Below are 15348 nucleotides of genomic sequence, written 5' to 3'. Positions count from 1 at the left end.
TTACACGTTGGCGGATAAATGTCTTTAATGAACACGAAAATGCGCTTGGCGGTTGGTTGCCTCTTTGTCTAGAAATGAAACCCACTTGAATGCTTGCTAATTACCCTGCGGGCTTCTTTGTTGAGCAGGCTGTTGAGCGGTTTGCCTTCCTTTGCGGCTAACGTAATTGTCAAAAGCCGGGCTCAAACCATGGGCTTTCTCCATCATGCCCTATTTGTGAGCTTCCCAGGAGCTTATGATGGCTGGAGACAAAGTACCCGGCTAGACTGGAACTTCGGCCAGCTATAGCAAGAGTTCTTAATATCATGACTTCCAGAGTCGTTTCTGACGAGGGTGTTTTCAGTTGCATCTATTTATTGACTTTGCTCAATTTCTAGGTCACTCCAACCCTAGGGCCTTTAAGATCTAAATTTAAGATCTTAATTGCCCCAGTCCAATTTAAGAGGCCATGTGCATGAGAAATAGAGCTGCCAGCCTCTAGGTGGGGCCTGGAGATCTCCTGGAATATTACAACTGAACTCCAGACTACAAAGATCAGTTTCCCTAGAGAAAATGGCTGCTTTGAAGGGCAAAATCTATGGCGTTATACCCCAAATAGTAGCGTTTCCAGCTCCGGGTTGGGAAATACCAGGAGATTTTTGTGCTGTCCGTCCATATCAGTCAGTTTTAACTTGTGTGTGTGTGTGTAAAGTGCCGTCAAGTCGCAGCTGAGTTATGGCGACCTCTTTTTGGAGTTTTCATGGCAAGAGACTAACAGAGGTGGTTTGCAAGTGCCTTCCTCTGCACAGCAACCCTGGACTCCCTTGGAGGTCTCCCATCCAAATACTAACCAGGGCTGACCCTGCTTAGCTTCTGAGATCTGATGAGATCAGGCTAGCCTGCGCCGTCCAGGTCAGGGCAGTTTCTTGTACATTACGTGTTTCTTTGAGATCACTACATTCTTTTGAGCCTGTTGGTTTCTGATAAGTAAACACAGACTGATTCAAGAAGCAAGAATTACAGAGAAAAGCACTGAAGTTTTTCCAATCCAGTCTTTAACACCAACATTCTGGCCTCTGGCTTCTTTACTACAATGACAAGGACATTTAAAACTAACATCGATGGCGTGCACAGGTATGAAGGCCTGACCTGGATGGCCCAGTCTCGCCCAGCCTCATCAGATCTCAGGGTTGGCCATGGTTAGTACTTCAATGGGAGACCACTAAGAAAGTCCAGGGTTGCTAGGCAGAGGCAGGCAATGGCAAATCACCTGTTTGTAAGGTTGCCCGGTCCCTCTTGGCCACCGGCAGGAGGTTTTTGGGGCAGAGCCTGAGGAGAGCGGGGTTTGAGAAGGGGAGGGACTTCAATGCCATAGAGTCCAATTGCCAAAGTGGCCATTTTCTGCAGGTGAACTGATCTCTATCGGCTGGAGATCAGTTGTAATAGCGGGAGATCTCCAGCCACCACCTGGAGGCTGGCAACCCTAATTAGGTCCCTCCTCTCCTCAAACCCCACCTTCCCCATGCTCCACACTCAAATCTCCAAGAACTTCCCAACTCGGACTTGACAACCCTAAGAGTAAGCAGGTTTCTGTTTATCTTTATGGCAAGCTTTACAACAGTTTTGCAGCACTGTGATTCAACCCATTGCTTTCAGGCAGCTGTTTTCTTTTAAAGGACAGAGGGCAAGTTAGCTTTGATAAGGTCAGGCTCTGCTGGGCTATGCAGGTCACAGCATGAATTAATTTATTACCCTTTAAAAAAAACAAAAAACCGATAAGCAAACTCATGTCACAGTTAGTTCCACAAGTTAGTTATATATTATGTGAAGAAGTATTTTCTTTTGTCTGTTCTTTATCCACTGCCCATCATTCTCACTGAGTGATCCCGAATTCTAATATTTCAGGAACAGGGCGGGGGAGTTCTGTCTAGCCACTGTTTTCACCCTGTGCATAATTTTGTAAATTCTATAATGGCACCCTCTTTAGGAACCTTTATTCTTGTTTAAGATGATGCCTGATACAATTCATCTGCAATCATTTAAAAAGCATGCAGATTTAATCAATTAATTATTTGCTCAACCAACCATACAACTAATCAGCCACATTTTCTTTAATGAAAGCCCTGTACAATTACAGATACTGCTTGCTTTTATATTTTCAAAGGGAGAGTTATCATTGCATCTTTGTCCCAGAAGCCTTTGCAGCAGTGTTGGGATTTTTTTTTAACACCCAGAACATCCTATTTTAATTACAATAACACTTACTGAGCTCCATTTTAAGATTGATGCAGCCTGCTGACTTGGGCAGTTCCATCAAGCCCAGCAATATCATTTTCGATTCTCCTACCTTCCCTTTTGTACTTTGTTTTGCTTCACATGCAGCCTGACTTCTAGGGAACGAAAGCTCACTCAGTACAGAACTTGTAATGCACATTTGATCGGGAGGACCCTGAGGGGGAAAAACACACACACACATACATGTGCCCTTTGCCCTGACCTGACCTGGATGACTAGGGTTGCCAGCCAACCTCCTGGTGGCACCTGGAGATCTCCCACTATTACAATTGATCTCCAGATGACCAAGATCAGTTTACCTGGAGAAAATGGCTGCTTTGGAGGATGGTTTATATGGCATTATATCATGCTGAGGTCCCTTCCCATACCCTGTCCTTTCCAGGTTCCACCCTCAAAATCTCCAAGTATTTCCCAACCCAGAGCTGTCAACCCTATGGATGGTCCAGGCTGGCCCAATCTCATCAGATCTTGGAAGCTAAGCAGGATCAGCTTAGTCCTGGTTGGTACTTGGATGGGAGACCTTCAAGGAAGTCCAGGTTTGCTACACAGAGGCAGACAATAGCAAACCATCTCTGTTCCTTTCTTGCCTTGAAACCCCTACTGGATGGCACTTTCTACCACTAGTTAGGCCCTTCAAATTCAGAGTGGGAGAAATGGACCAGGATAGGCCTCTGTGGCAGTGATTGTAGTGCTTCTACTAGGGTTGCCAGGTCCCTCTCACCATCGGCGGGATGTTTTTGGGGAGGAGCCTGAGGAGGGCAGGTTTGGAGAGGGGAGGGACATCAATGCCATAGAATCCAATTGCCAAAGTGGCCATTTTCTCCAGGTGAACTGATCTCTGTCAGCTGGAGGTCAGTTGTAATAGCAGGAGATCTTCTGCTATCACCTGGAGGTTGGCAACCCTAGCTTCTACTACCAGTGGAACCCACCCAGTTAGAACCTTCCTTGTCACCAGCCCATGCTCCTCTTTTGAGTCCAACTTGAACAGTAGCCCTGTTGCTGGCACCCCTCTTTTTGTGTCTCATCCAGGACTCACTAACTTGCACTTCTGACAACAACTGAACTGCAGGAATGGATTCCTAGAAATGCCGTGTCCAACCCATCAGTAAAAAAAAAAGATCCATTCATCCATTACTTTCAATACTAAATATAATCACCTTGTTAAAAACCCTAAACAGAGTCCTGTCACATTATAGGTTTGTAAAACCCTAAATAAAACCCTGACAGGTTGCTTGTAGGTACTCCATAGACTTAATAACATGCACACTGCAATCGATTTCTGGAGATATCTTGCTACCTTGAATGGATTGTACTCCTATTGATTAGATAGAAGGTAACTGTCCCAGGCGACGCTTCTTGCTCCTGCACAAACCAACTGCCAGATTACCCTGAAATCTGTAAACCTAATCCACACCTATACCTAAGGGCCAAACTAGATGTTATATTTTTAAACGAGTTGGGTTGGGACTTCCCTGGTCCAACTCCCATTCTCCTCAGTCAAGTGACAGTTCCTAAGTGCCACAGGAGCCCAATTCGGATTGGGACCAAGGCACAAGGGGAGGGGATTCAGCCTCCTCCCTTGCACCATTTTTCCAACCCAAAACAGATGTAAGTTTGGCATTCAGTCTAGTTTGACCCTAAACCCGCTGCTCACAACTTGCCTTACAAATGTAAAGCTGGTTTCATCGCAACACCAACATTGTGAGCATAGATGGCTTTAAAAGACCATTAGACAGATTCAGGGAAGAGAGATTCCTCACTGGCTAATGGCCATGGTGACTAAAGGGAACCTCCATAGTCAGACACAGCAAACCTACTACTGCTATTTGGAGGTTTGCTGTGTCTGACTATGGAGGTTTCCTTTATTCAGCATCAGGAGGACACCATGGCTTCTGCATTTTGTTGGCCCTCCAAGGCCGCTGTTGGCAGCTGCGTGAAACAGGATGTTGGACTAGGGGGACCATTAGTCTGATCCGGCCGGGCTCTTCTTACATTCTTATGCTCCATGTCAAGAAGAAAACCATTTCAAACCATTTCAAAACATTGCCCCAATGCGAGCAGGTTCATGCAAGGACTCAGGTTCATGCGAGCAGGTTCATGCAAGGACTCAGCACACAGGAGTGGCTCGCATCTGGTTTTATCTCAGAAGGAGTGAGGCTCTTTCCTCAGAACACCAGCCTCGGAAATTTCATTTAGCTACATGTTTGTTTATAATATGGTCCAGAGACTGTCCTGAGGCTGCACCAAGTTCTGAGCAGAAAGTTTAACAAAATAAAAAATAAAAAATCAGGAACTGGTTTACCTGGCTGTTCATCTCAAATAAGCGAGCTGGGCGTGTGTAAACACTAGTAGGGCTGTTATCACTAGTGGGTGGAATTCACAGTTTTAAAACAACATCTGGCCTTTGAATGACCCAGGACTGCCAGTTATCATACATGCTGCTGGTTTTCTTGCTCCCATGGGGTAAGCAGTGTTATTTCAGGACACCCCTGTGCCAAAACAGAAGTAGGTGATCTGGTGATCAATTCACTCAAGTCTATTATTTTTCTTTTCTTTTGAGGGCCGCTGCCGGTCTGAGTAGACCATACTGACTTTGATGGACCAAGGGTCTGATTCGGTATAAGGCAGCTTCATGTGTTCATGTGTGAATAGGGTTGCCAACTGCCAGGTAGTAGCAGGAGATCTGCTAATTCAACTGATCTCCAGCCGATAGAAATTAGTTCACCTGGAGAAAATGGCCGCTCTGGCAATTGAACTCTATGGCATTGAAGTCCCTCCCCAAACCCCGCCCTCTTCAGGCTCTGCCCCCAAAATCTCCCGCCGGTTGAGAAGAGGGACCTGGCAACCCTATGTGTGAAGCTACTGGGGGCTGCTGATTTCATCGAGGAAGCCTCACTGAAGAAGACACATTTAGCCTTTACCTCTGCATGCTGTCCCTAATCTGCAAACCCTACCCGAACACACACACTAGAGTTGCCAACTGCCAGGTAGTAGCAGGAGATCTCCTGCTAATTCAACTGATCTCCAGCTGATAGAGATCAGATCACCTGGAGAAAAATGGCCGCTTTGGCAATTGAACTCTATGGCACTGAAGCCCCTCCCCTCCCAAACCCCGCCCTCCTCAGCTCTGCCCCCAAAATCTCCCGCCGGTGGCGAAGAGGGACCTGGCAGCCCTAACACACACACAGCTGTCAGCCCTTCTAGGGAAAAAGTACGGGCACCGTTCAGAATACGAACACAGGAAGCTGCCCTGTACAAAGTCAGATCATTGGTCCGTCAATCGTCAGTGTTGTCTATTCTGACTGACAGCGGCTCTCCAGGGTCTCAGGCTGAGGTCTTTCACATCACGTCCCGCCTGATCCTTTAAAGTAGAGAACCTGAGGACTGAAACTAGAATTTGGAACTCCCTGCCCCAGGATGTGGTGATGGCTGCCAGCTTGGAAGGCTTTAAGAGGGGAGTGGACATATTCATGGAGAAAAGGGGTATTCATGGCTGTTAGTTAGAATGGATACTAGTCATGCTGCATACCTATTCTCTCTAGTATCAGAGGAGCAGTCCTATTATTTTGGGTGCAGTGGAACACAGGCAGGATGGTGGTGCTGCAGTCGTCTTGTTTGTGGCTTCCTAGAGGCACCTGGTTGGCCACTGTGTGAACAGACTGCTGGACTTGATGGGCCTTGGTCTGATCCAACATGGCCTTTCTTATGTTCTAACTAGGACCTTCTGCGTGCAAACCAGAGGCTCTGCCACATCCCCTCCCTTGAAATATCTTATGACTAACAATTGTGAGTGGTATCAGCTTTTGTGAGCCAGATCCCGCTTTGCCAGACTTACATTCAGTTGGCAGAGAGATTTGTACCCAGGCTAAAAGAAGCAGAAGTGGTAGTGGGGGTGGGGGGTGGGGGGAGCCATTACAAAGAGAGGCCAGAAAGCCCATTTTCTCGTGGTGTAGTTGTGTGGTATTATACTGCAGGCCTAGGGTTGCCAGGTCCCCCCTGGCCACCAGCCGGAGGCGGAGGTGAGAGGGTAGCCTTGCCAGATCCAGGTTGGGAAATTCTTGGAGATTTGGGGATGGAGCCTGGGGAGGACAAGGACCTCAGTGGGGAGCAATGCCATTTTCTCAAGGAGAACTGATCTCTGTAGTCTGGAGATCAGATGTAATTCTGGGGGATCTCCAGGTCCCACCTGTAGGCTGTCATCCCTGTGCAGGGCACAGATTAAAAAAAAAAATCCTGTTGAAAGAGTAAAGCGGTAATGGTGAATGTAGATCACTGAATGAATTGTCAAAGGTGGGGGGAGCTGAATAGTGTATATATCTGAAAGGGAGACAATTACTTTTAGTAGTGAGCTAATCCAGGGTCATGCCGGAAAAGGGCCCTGCCTGCCCTGCCCCCAATGGAGGGCGGCAGAAAGAGCCAGCTGGAAGAAATGAGATGCCTGCACAGCTAGCCCCACTCCACCATGACACAGGGGGGCAGTGCCTTTTGTGCATGTGATTTAGCCACGCTGGGCCTAGAGGCACCTGGACAGTAGCACTTTTTATGTGCACAATTCAGCCAACTTAGGCCAGGCAATGCCTTCCCCACAGTGCGCGGGGCTCATCCGGGCCACATCTTCCACACACAGCATGTGACTTGCCTGGCTGCCTGGAACCCTCCTCACCACCGGACTCCCATGGTTCTTCAAACATTTAAACACAGCCATTGCATGTGTGTGCTGTTTCGATTGGGACCATGGTGTACTGAAGAAGAAATGGGGTTTAACTGTTTTATGTTGCACCGTTTTCATAGCTGCCCTCCCTTTATCCTTAAATTGCACTTGGGGGGAAAACTGGCAACCATTGAAAGCCTTTAACTACCGAGGCAATGCCTTCTCCTTAGTGAATCCCAGTTAACTTGGCTGCTGTGTTTTTGACCCATTTAATTTCCAAACACTTTCCAGAGGCAGCTTCATGTCCAGTGCATTGAGAGTTCCTTTCTTAAAGCTGTCACTGAAGTTCCTTGCCAAGCCCCGGTCTCTTTGGCCTCCCTCAAACTTGTTCATCTTCAAACCCTTTCAGGTAGAAACCGCATTTAGCAGCACAGGGTGGTGCAGACTTTCATCCTGACTTCATCCTCATAAGGTGATTTAGGATGTAGTATACCAGGTTGCTGTGCAGAGGAAGGCACTGGCAAACCACCTCTGTTAGTCTCTTGCCATGAAAACCCCAAAAAGGGGTCGCCATGAGTCTGCTGCGACTTGACTGCACTTTACACACACATTGGCACTACCGGAAGCAATTCTAATAGGTGAGGCATATTTTTTTCCTGAATTTAAATGAGAAAAACACTGTATTCTTGTATATAAACATGTTTCCTTTGAAGAATAAGAATTACATCCTAGATTATTTAGAGGCCTTTGTTTTCATTTTGCATTTTGGTCTAGACCAACCATTTGAAAAAGAGGGGGGGGTGAGTGAAGTGTTCTCTCTTAAGAGCCACAAGGTGGTACCAGCAAAGCAAAAACCCCACCACGATCTTTGATGGGCTTTTTGCTTTGCTGGTACCTTTTCTGTCAACGTGACCCTAGTTGCCCTAAGTGCAAGCATCAATGTGGAGTAATACATCAATAGGGTTGTCAACCTCCAGGTAGTAGCTGGAGATCACCTGCTATTACAACTGATCTCCAGCTGATAGAGATCAGTTCACCTGGAGAAAATGGCCAGTTTGGCAATTGGACTCTATGGCACTGAAGTTCCTCCCCTCCCCAAACCCCGCCCTCCTCAGGCTTCGCCCCAAAACCTCCCATCGGTGGTGAAGAGGGACCTAGCAACCCTATACATCAACCACACTCCCCTCCCTTCCTCACCTGGCTCTTAAAACCCCAGCTTTAGAGTTATTAAAGGCTCTTTTAACATAATTCTAACCAATAGCATGTTATGTATTTTACAGCTGTTGAGACTGTCCTTATGTCTTTGCATGAACTCCTACACTCTGAGTGTGCTTCCTGACTGGAAAGAAGCAAGCCCAGATCAGTGACTCCTGCAGAGACATACCTACGGCTTCCTTTAAAGGCAGTTGATTCTCCTACATCAGAAGAGCACCAAGTTTCTTCACCCTCCAAGAAAGTTACTCACTTCAATGAGTTCTTTTGGGCCCTTTCATTACTTATTTAATATCTCACAGCATACTATCAGCTTTCCTGGCATACGGTCTAGAAATTATGGGGACTAGCTGAGAGATTAGTCGCCCAAAGTCACCAAGTTGCATTATGGGTTTCAAACCAGGTCTATGCAGATCAAATAGTCTTCAGTCCACTACGCCACATCTCTCTCCCCATGTACTCCTTTACCCATTCCTCCTGTCATGATGTCTCTCTCTCTCCCTCGTTGTGTATGGAGTATAGAATACTTTGCTGTATTTATGGATGTATCCAGATGGCCATTTACCAAGTGGTAGTTTGTGGGCCTACATCCATGTGGGGAGCCACCATCTGTCTCCAATGTTCGCCCATGTGGCCAGGACAATTTTACCACTCCTCTGCTTTCTTGGCTTACTAATTGGCTGCAGGTGCCTGTGTGTGATCAAACTCTTCCCCATGTAGGCTGATGCTACAGATGATCCACATACCCCATGTGTTTCTATGCTTGCCTTGGGAAGATGCCTCTTGGGAAATGGGTGTCTGAAGCGTGGAAATTCTATTTATTGCATTTTTCTCCCACCCTTCCTCCAAGGAGTCTAGGCATTGCATGGATGGATCTCCGGTTTGTCCTTGTGACAACTCAGGCGGGTTACACTGAGGGAGAGTGGTATAGGCTTAAGGTTGATCTGTGAGCTTCACGGCTAGGAATTTGAACCCAGGTCTTCTCAGTATGATCTTCTCATTCTCTCTTTCTCAGTTCAGTGACTTATATGGGGTATAGATAGAAAATAACTCCTGTGATGTCTAAATCTGGATCCAAAGTGCTGTGTGCAAGGGATATCATACACTTTACCTGAGTAAACCCATGGTTTTGATTCAGACTGTAGCTCCTGTCCCACCGTCAGAAGGCATTCCAGATGACCTTCTCCTAAGTTTATGGGGTGTCTTCTCAGGAAGTGGGGAGAGACAAGGAATGCTGCTTTTAGAAAAAGGAAGCTTGGAAGCTTTCCTCCTACACGAATCTTTAAATCCCTACTTTGATAGCAACTACTTAAAAAAAAACATTATTATAATAAGTAGCATGCTACATCTTTACAAGTTTTAATGACTGCCCTTGGGGAAAACCCAGTTGTTTAGCCTCAAAGACGTTGTTACCAAAACTGGCACTCTGTTCCTGATGTGTGTTGCTCCAGTTCTACACAATCTGTTGGACTCTCAGAGAAAAATATTTTTTAAAGACTTTATTTGAATAAAGGGAAACTCGGGAGTTTAAACAGCAGAGTTCTAGTGCACACACATGTTAGGCCTTTGCTGTTAGCAGGAGTAAAGGCTCTTGACATGAGTAGGCCAGCTTCTGGCTACACGTCAAGTCCTTGGTTCTCATGCCTGTAAACCCTGTGTACAGTTTCGCTCGTCCTGTTTTCCACAGCTGTGCTCAAATGTTTAGTCTTTCTTCCTGGGAATCGCTTATCTCAGGGTTGCTGAGCCATGTTTACCTTCACAACCTGTAGTGCTTTTAAACATGTAACTTGCCTATGTTTCGCCATTACCAGCCTCACCTGCCTCGAGGCAGTCAGTCCTTTAATCTGTCTTTTTGCTCCTAATAGAGTATTACTGCTTCAGAGCTACCTGCCTGGATGAGTTTGCTTATGGGATGCTAGGGACAGACGCCTGATTCTGACACATGTTCACTCTTCTTTTATACATCTTTCACAAAGAAATCATATGATTACCAAGTCCACCTTTTTTGCCCTTATTAGGTATGATATTGTGTCTTTCAGATGATTCTAACGCTAAGCTATTGTAATTGCAGCATCTTCATGTGCTGTCCATCCATCTTATCCAGTTTTAACTAGTTTCTCGTACATTACGTGTTTCTTTGAGATCACTACGTTCTTTTGAGCCTGTTGGTTTCTGATAAGCAAACACAGCCTGATTCAAGAAGCAAGAATTACAGAGAAAAGCACTGAGGTTTCTCCAATCCAGTCTTTAACCCAAAATTGCTGCATTTTGGTCTCTGGCTTCTTTACTACAACGTCAAGGGCATTTTGAACTAAGATCGATGACGTATAAATGTATTAACGCCCAACTTGGATGGCCCAGGCTAGCCCAGTCACATGAGATCTCAGGGTTGGCCATGGTTAGTACTTGGATGGGAGACCACCAAGAAAGTCCAGGGTTGCTAGGCAGAGGCAGGCAATGGTCCCTCTTGGCCACCGGTGGGAGGTTTTGGGGCGGATTTGGGGAGGGGAGGGACTTCCATGCCATAGAGTCCAATTGCCAAAGTGGCCATTTTCTCCAGGGAAACTGATCTCTATTGGCTGTAGATCAGCTGTAATAGCAGGAAATCGCCAGCTAATACCTGGAGGTTGGCAACCCTATTTGTCTGTTGCCTTGAAACCCTATGCCAGGTTGCCATAAGTCAGCTGTGGTTTGACGGTACTTTACACACACACACATATGAAAAGATGTGAATTCTGGCTTATGGCAGATATGATCTGGCTATGATCTGGCTAATGCAACATGACGTTAGTTCTGCAGCTGCTCTGAACCCCTCCTTTTTTCTTTCTCTCTTCCCCCCCCCCCTTTCATCCAGGCTGCAAACTCATCTTCCCTCCTTGGGACGGCGGGATCCGCTACCGAGGCCTGACCCGGGAACAGGTGAAGATGGCCCGCTTCCTGCCTTTTGACTATGAGATCGAGTACGTGTGCCGTCCCGAACGTGAGATCGTGGGGCCCAAGGTGCGCAAATGCTTGCCCAATGGCACCTGGACCAACAGCGATGTGGAGAGCCGCTGCTGTGAGTCTCTTGGGCTTGGAAGGGCGGGCGGGCGTTCAACTGCAACTCCCCAATGAATGAAAGAAAACTGAGGATGGGAAGAGCCTCCGGTTGCAAGAAAGAGGGTTTGGCAGGGGCCATTTGGCGTGAGGTTCTGGCTTGGGGACTGCTAGATGGGTTAGAACTGCTAATCTTGGACAGCCTTCCTAGACCTTTAATAGGTAAGCCCCCCCTCCCCTTCTGTTGCTCATGTGCCTTTAATAGCAGAAAGAGATACAGCTTGTACAGAGATTCTGTAATGGAAAGCTCGGCTAGTTGGATTTCTCCTAGTAGCCTTGGAATTGCCAGTGGGGAACTGGGGTAAATGATGGGAGGTCTCCCTCTGTAGCTGGCCTGCCTAATTTAGCCCTTTTCATTGGAGAGATATGCCTTTCCCCTTATATCTCAGCAACAAACACGACTAGAGACTTTTTAAAAAAATGAAAGTTGGGAAATCAGAGAACCTGATATCCTTGTTGTTATTACATCATAACAATACAATTTTGTTCAAAAAGCCCCGGTGGTGGCAGTAGGGAAATGGCTGCTGCTGGGGGAATGGGACAAGAAAACCTGCCATGGGCTACGCTCCATGGGGGAAATACCTGTCAAGGGTAGCTGCAGAGCAAATATCTCCAGAACACTCAAGCAAGGGAGCCAAGCTCTATGCAATAGTTCTCGGTTATAGTTCTGACATGAATGCTTCCTTCCCTTCCTTCCCCAGTACGGACCTGTCCCAAGATGCACCTGAGCCTGGAGAATGGGCAAGCTCACGTCTGGGCAATAGAGCGGGTGCCTGTAGAGGGCACCTGGGTGGAATATCGCTGTAATGCTGGCTTTCACCTGGTGGGTAGTCCTCGCAGCAACTGTACCAAGGCGGGTCGCTGGAGTTCTGCAAAGCCTGTCTGCCAATGTAAGTCAAATTGGCAGTGTGGGGATATGATCTGGCGTGTGTGTGTGTGGGGGGGAGGACCTTAGCATAGGGGGCAGACAGCTCTTGTGGGCAATGGAATCTTTCTTCAGAAGTTGCTGTGTGGATCTGTGTTTTCTGCAGAGGTTTCCAGGAGAACCATAAGAGGGATCTTACTGTTATATACATGGAAGTGGGCTGGCATGATTACTGCATAGGGTAGCCAGCTCCGGGTTGGGAAATACCTGGAGATTTTGGGGGCAGAGCCTGAGGAGGGCGGGGTTTGGGGAGGGACTTCAGTGCCATACAGTCAGTTCAGCTGGAGAAAATGAGATCAGTTCAGCGGGAGAAAATTGTCACTTTAGAAGGTGGACTCTATGGAATTATACCCCACTGAAGTCCCTCCCCTCCCTAAAACCTGTCCTCCTCAGGCTCCACCCCCAAAATCTCCAAGTATTTCCCCATGTGAAGCTGGCAACTCTACCCAGAGTCGATGTGTTCTCCAGGGAAGCCTGGAGCTGCTCCACTACCATTCTCTCAACTACCTTACCCAGAAATGAAATATTAGATACTGGGCAGTACTGGGCAGGATCAAAAGGATCCAGGGATGGCTTTTTCAAGAGCGGATTAACTTTTAATTTGTATTATTGTTATAGTGCTGTTAATTATTTTGTGGGTCTTGAAGGCAGGATATAAATGTTTCAGATAAATTCAATTTCCTTTTGTCTGTAGTATCTCCTTTAATAGTATCCCAATCAAAAGTAGCTTCAAAAAAGAACAAGTGTGAAATGTATTCAGAGTCCCGCCCAAAATTTTTTTTCCTGAAACAATTGAAATTACCTTTTGCTGATGAATCAACTAAACTTCCATTTGAGCAACCCAGAAACTAAACCAATTAAGTCTTGTTACCCTATACTTTTTAATCAATGTTTAGTGGTTGTGTGCTAATGTTGATTAGAACCATGAGGTGTTCGGGAGGGGGTTGCAATCTGGATTATTTAATCTGACATACAAAAGTACTGACTAGGACGGCATGTGCTCTGCGTGGGAAATGGAGTACCCTGATTTTTCTTAGGGGTTTAATTACTCTCTCTCCCCACTCTTACCTACAGTTTGGCGCCCTTCCGTGTCCAGGACTGGGTCGGGTGAGTTGTGTTCTAGTTGTTCCTCATCCCGCTCTCTCAGATCCACAAATCTATCTCACTTTCCTCCCCCGCTGCTTCTCAGCCTTTCCTTGCACACTCTCCTCCCATCTGATGTATGAGCCCTCCCCCCGCCCCCAGTTCTGCTAGACAGATCCAGCTAATCTTAAGGGACATCATTATCCAAGGGTGGCCTTGACCCCTATATGAAAAGGATCCTGATCCAAGGGGAACTGTTAGACTCCTCCGACCCACGGCTCCCCCAGCTCATCAAAGGGAGGTATATTAGCATCCTGAGAGAACACATGCAGATCCACGTAATCGCAGAGTGACCTAAATACCCGGGCTGGGATGACATGCAGTTTGGAATGCTTCCAGAGCCAAGCTTGAGCGACAGGTTGGTACAGCAGCAGAAGCAACAGGCAAAGATATTCAGGGCAGGCCTGCCATGACCCCAGTGCGTCTTCAGATTGCTTCTCCTGCTGTGAGGTCAAAGTCGGCCAGAGGTGCTCTTGCTCCAGGCAAAACTGAGACTGTGGTTGCCAGTTACTCACATAAGAAAGTAAGGTTGATTAAAGAATCGCTATAGAATCATAGAATCATAGAGTTGGAAGGGTCATCTAGTCCAACCCCCTGCACAATGCAGTAAATTCCAAACTACCTCCCCCCCCCACCCCCAGTGACCCCCTACTCTATGCCCAGAAGATGGCTAAGATGCCTTTCCTCTCATGATCTGCCTAAGGTCATAGAATCAGCATTGCTGACAGATGGCCATTTAGCCTCTGCTTGAAAATCTCCGGGGAAGGAGAGCTCACCACCTCCCGAGGAAGCCTGTTCCACTGAGGAACTGCTCTAACAGTTAGAAAATTCTTCCTAATGTCTAGACAGAAACTCTTTTGGTTTAATTTCAACCCGTTGATTCTGGTAATGTCTACTACTCTGCCTAGTAATAATTAAGCAATAGAATCAAAATACATTCACATCTCCCCTGAACACCAACACATGCCTTTTGGAGACAGCGACAGAAATGTAGGATAACTCATAAAAAACAGCAGGTTCAAGTAGTTAAACTTTTCCAGTTTCATGTCAGGTTACAGGATGGAAAATATATATATATTTGCTCATATGAAAGCCAGGAAAAGGCTAGGCAGGGTATTATTTACCTGACAAGTTTATTTTCTGTACACTAATTGTGAGGTATGTTAATCAAAACATAAAATCATAGTATTGTCGAAGGCTTTAGTTTAGAGAATCATAGAGTTGGAGGGGGCCATACAGGCCATCTAGTCCAATCCGCTGCTGAATGTAGGATCAGCCTGACAAGTATTTGTCCCGGTGCTGCTTGAAGACTGCCAAGTGAAGGGGAGCTCACCACCTCCCTAGGCAGCGGATTCCACTGCTGAACTATTCTTACTGTAAAATGTTTTTCCCTAATATCCAGCTGGTACTTTTCCACCCATAATTTAAACCCATTATTGCGAGTCCTATCCTCTGCTGCCAACTGGAACAGCTCCCTGCCCTCCTCTAAGTGACAGCCCTTCAGATACTTGAAGAGAGCAATCATGTCCCCCCTCAACCTCCTCCTCTCCAGACTAAATAAGCATTCCCGAATCCCTCAGCCTTTCCTCGTAGGGCTTGGTCTCCAGGCCCCAATCATCCTTGTCACTCTCCTCTGCACCCGCTCCATTCTGTCCAGGTCCTTTCTGAAGTGCCTTTGTTGAACAGGAACATGCAACTGGAAACAGAGATGATCCTCATACCTTTTAGAAATCTGTGTGTGTGTGTGTGTGTGTTAAGTGCCGTCAAGTCGCTTCCGACTCATGGCGACTCTCAGTAGGAACCCCTAAATAGTAAGTTGAGTGATATAACCTTAATAGGGGAGAAAAGGAAGGGGTGCCTCTCTTTCTTTTCTTTTCCTTACCGGGGGCGGGGAGAGGTCTATCAGGACCACAGCACCAAGGCAGGGGTGACTTGGCAACCCTAGACGCAGCTGTCCCTGAACTCACCTCCCTAAAGCTCCTGCTGGCTGCCAGGAGAGACCTGGCAACCCTAGTAAGGTACACGATTTCAGAGGGAACTGAAGACT

The 15348-nt window shown here is 46.8% G+C and overlaps 1 protein-coding gene across 1 annotated transcript in view; it reads left to right on the top strand.

Annotated features, from left to right (window-relative positions):
- LOC130474693 (gamma-aminobutyric acid type B receptor subunit 1-like) overlaps positions 1 to 15348 on the top strand; it is a 50666-nt gene that overhangs the window by 12688 nt on the left and 22630 nt on the right. Inside the window, exons 2-3 of the mRNA XM_056846395.1 lie at positions 10992 to 11195; positions 11935 to 12123. Of these exons, the coding sequence (XP_056702373.1) occupies positions 10992 to 11195; positions 11935 to 12123 (393 nt within the window). The remainder of the gene's footprint in view (positions 1 to 10991; positions 11196 to 11934; positions 12124 to 15348) is intronic.

Source organism: Euleptes europaea, chromosome 1, assembly GCF_029931775.1.
Source record: "Euleptes europaea isolate rEulEur1 chromosome 1, rEulEur1.hap1, whole genome shotgun sequence".
In the NCBI taxonomy this organism is placed as follows: Eukaryota; Metazoa; Chordata; class Lepidosauria; order Squamata; family Sphaerodactylidae; genus Euleptes; species Euleptes europaea.
The sequence above is the reverse complement of the archived record's forward strand: the minus strand, read 5'-3'. Positions and strand labels throughout refer to the sequence as shown.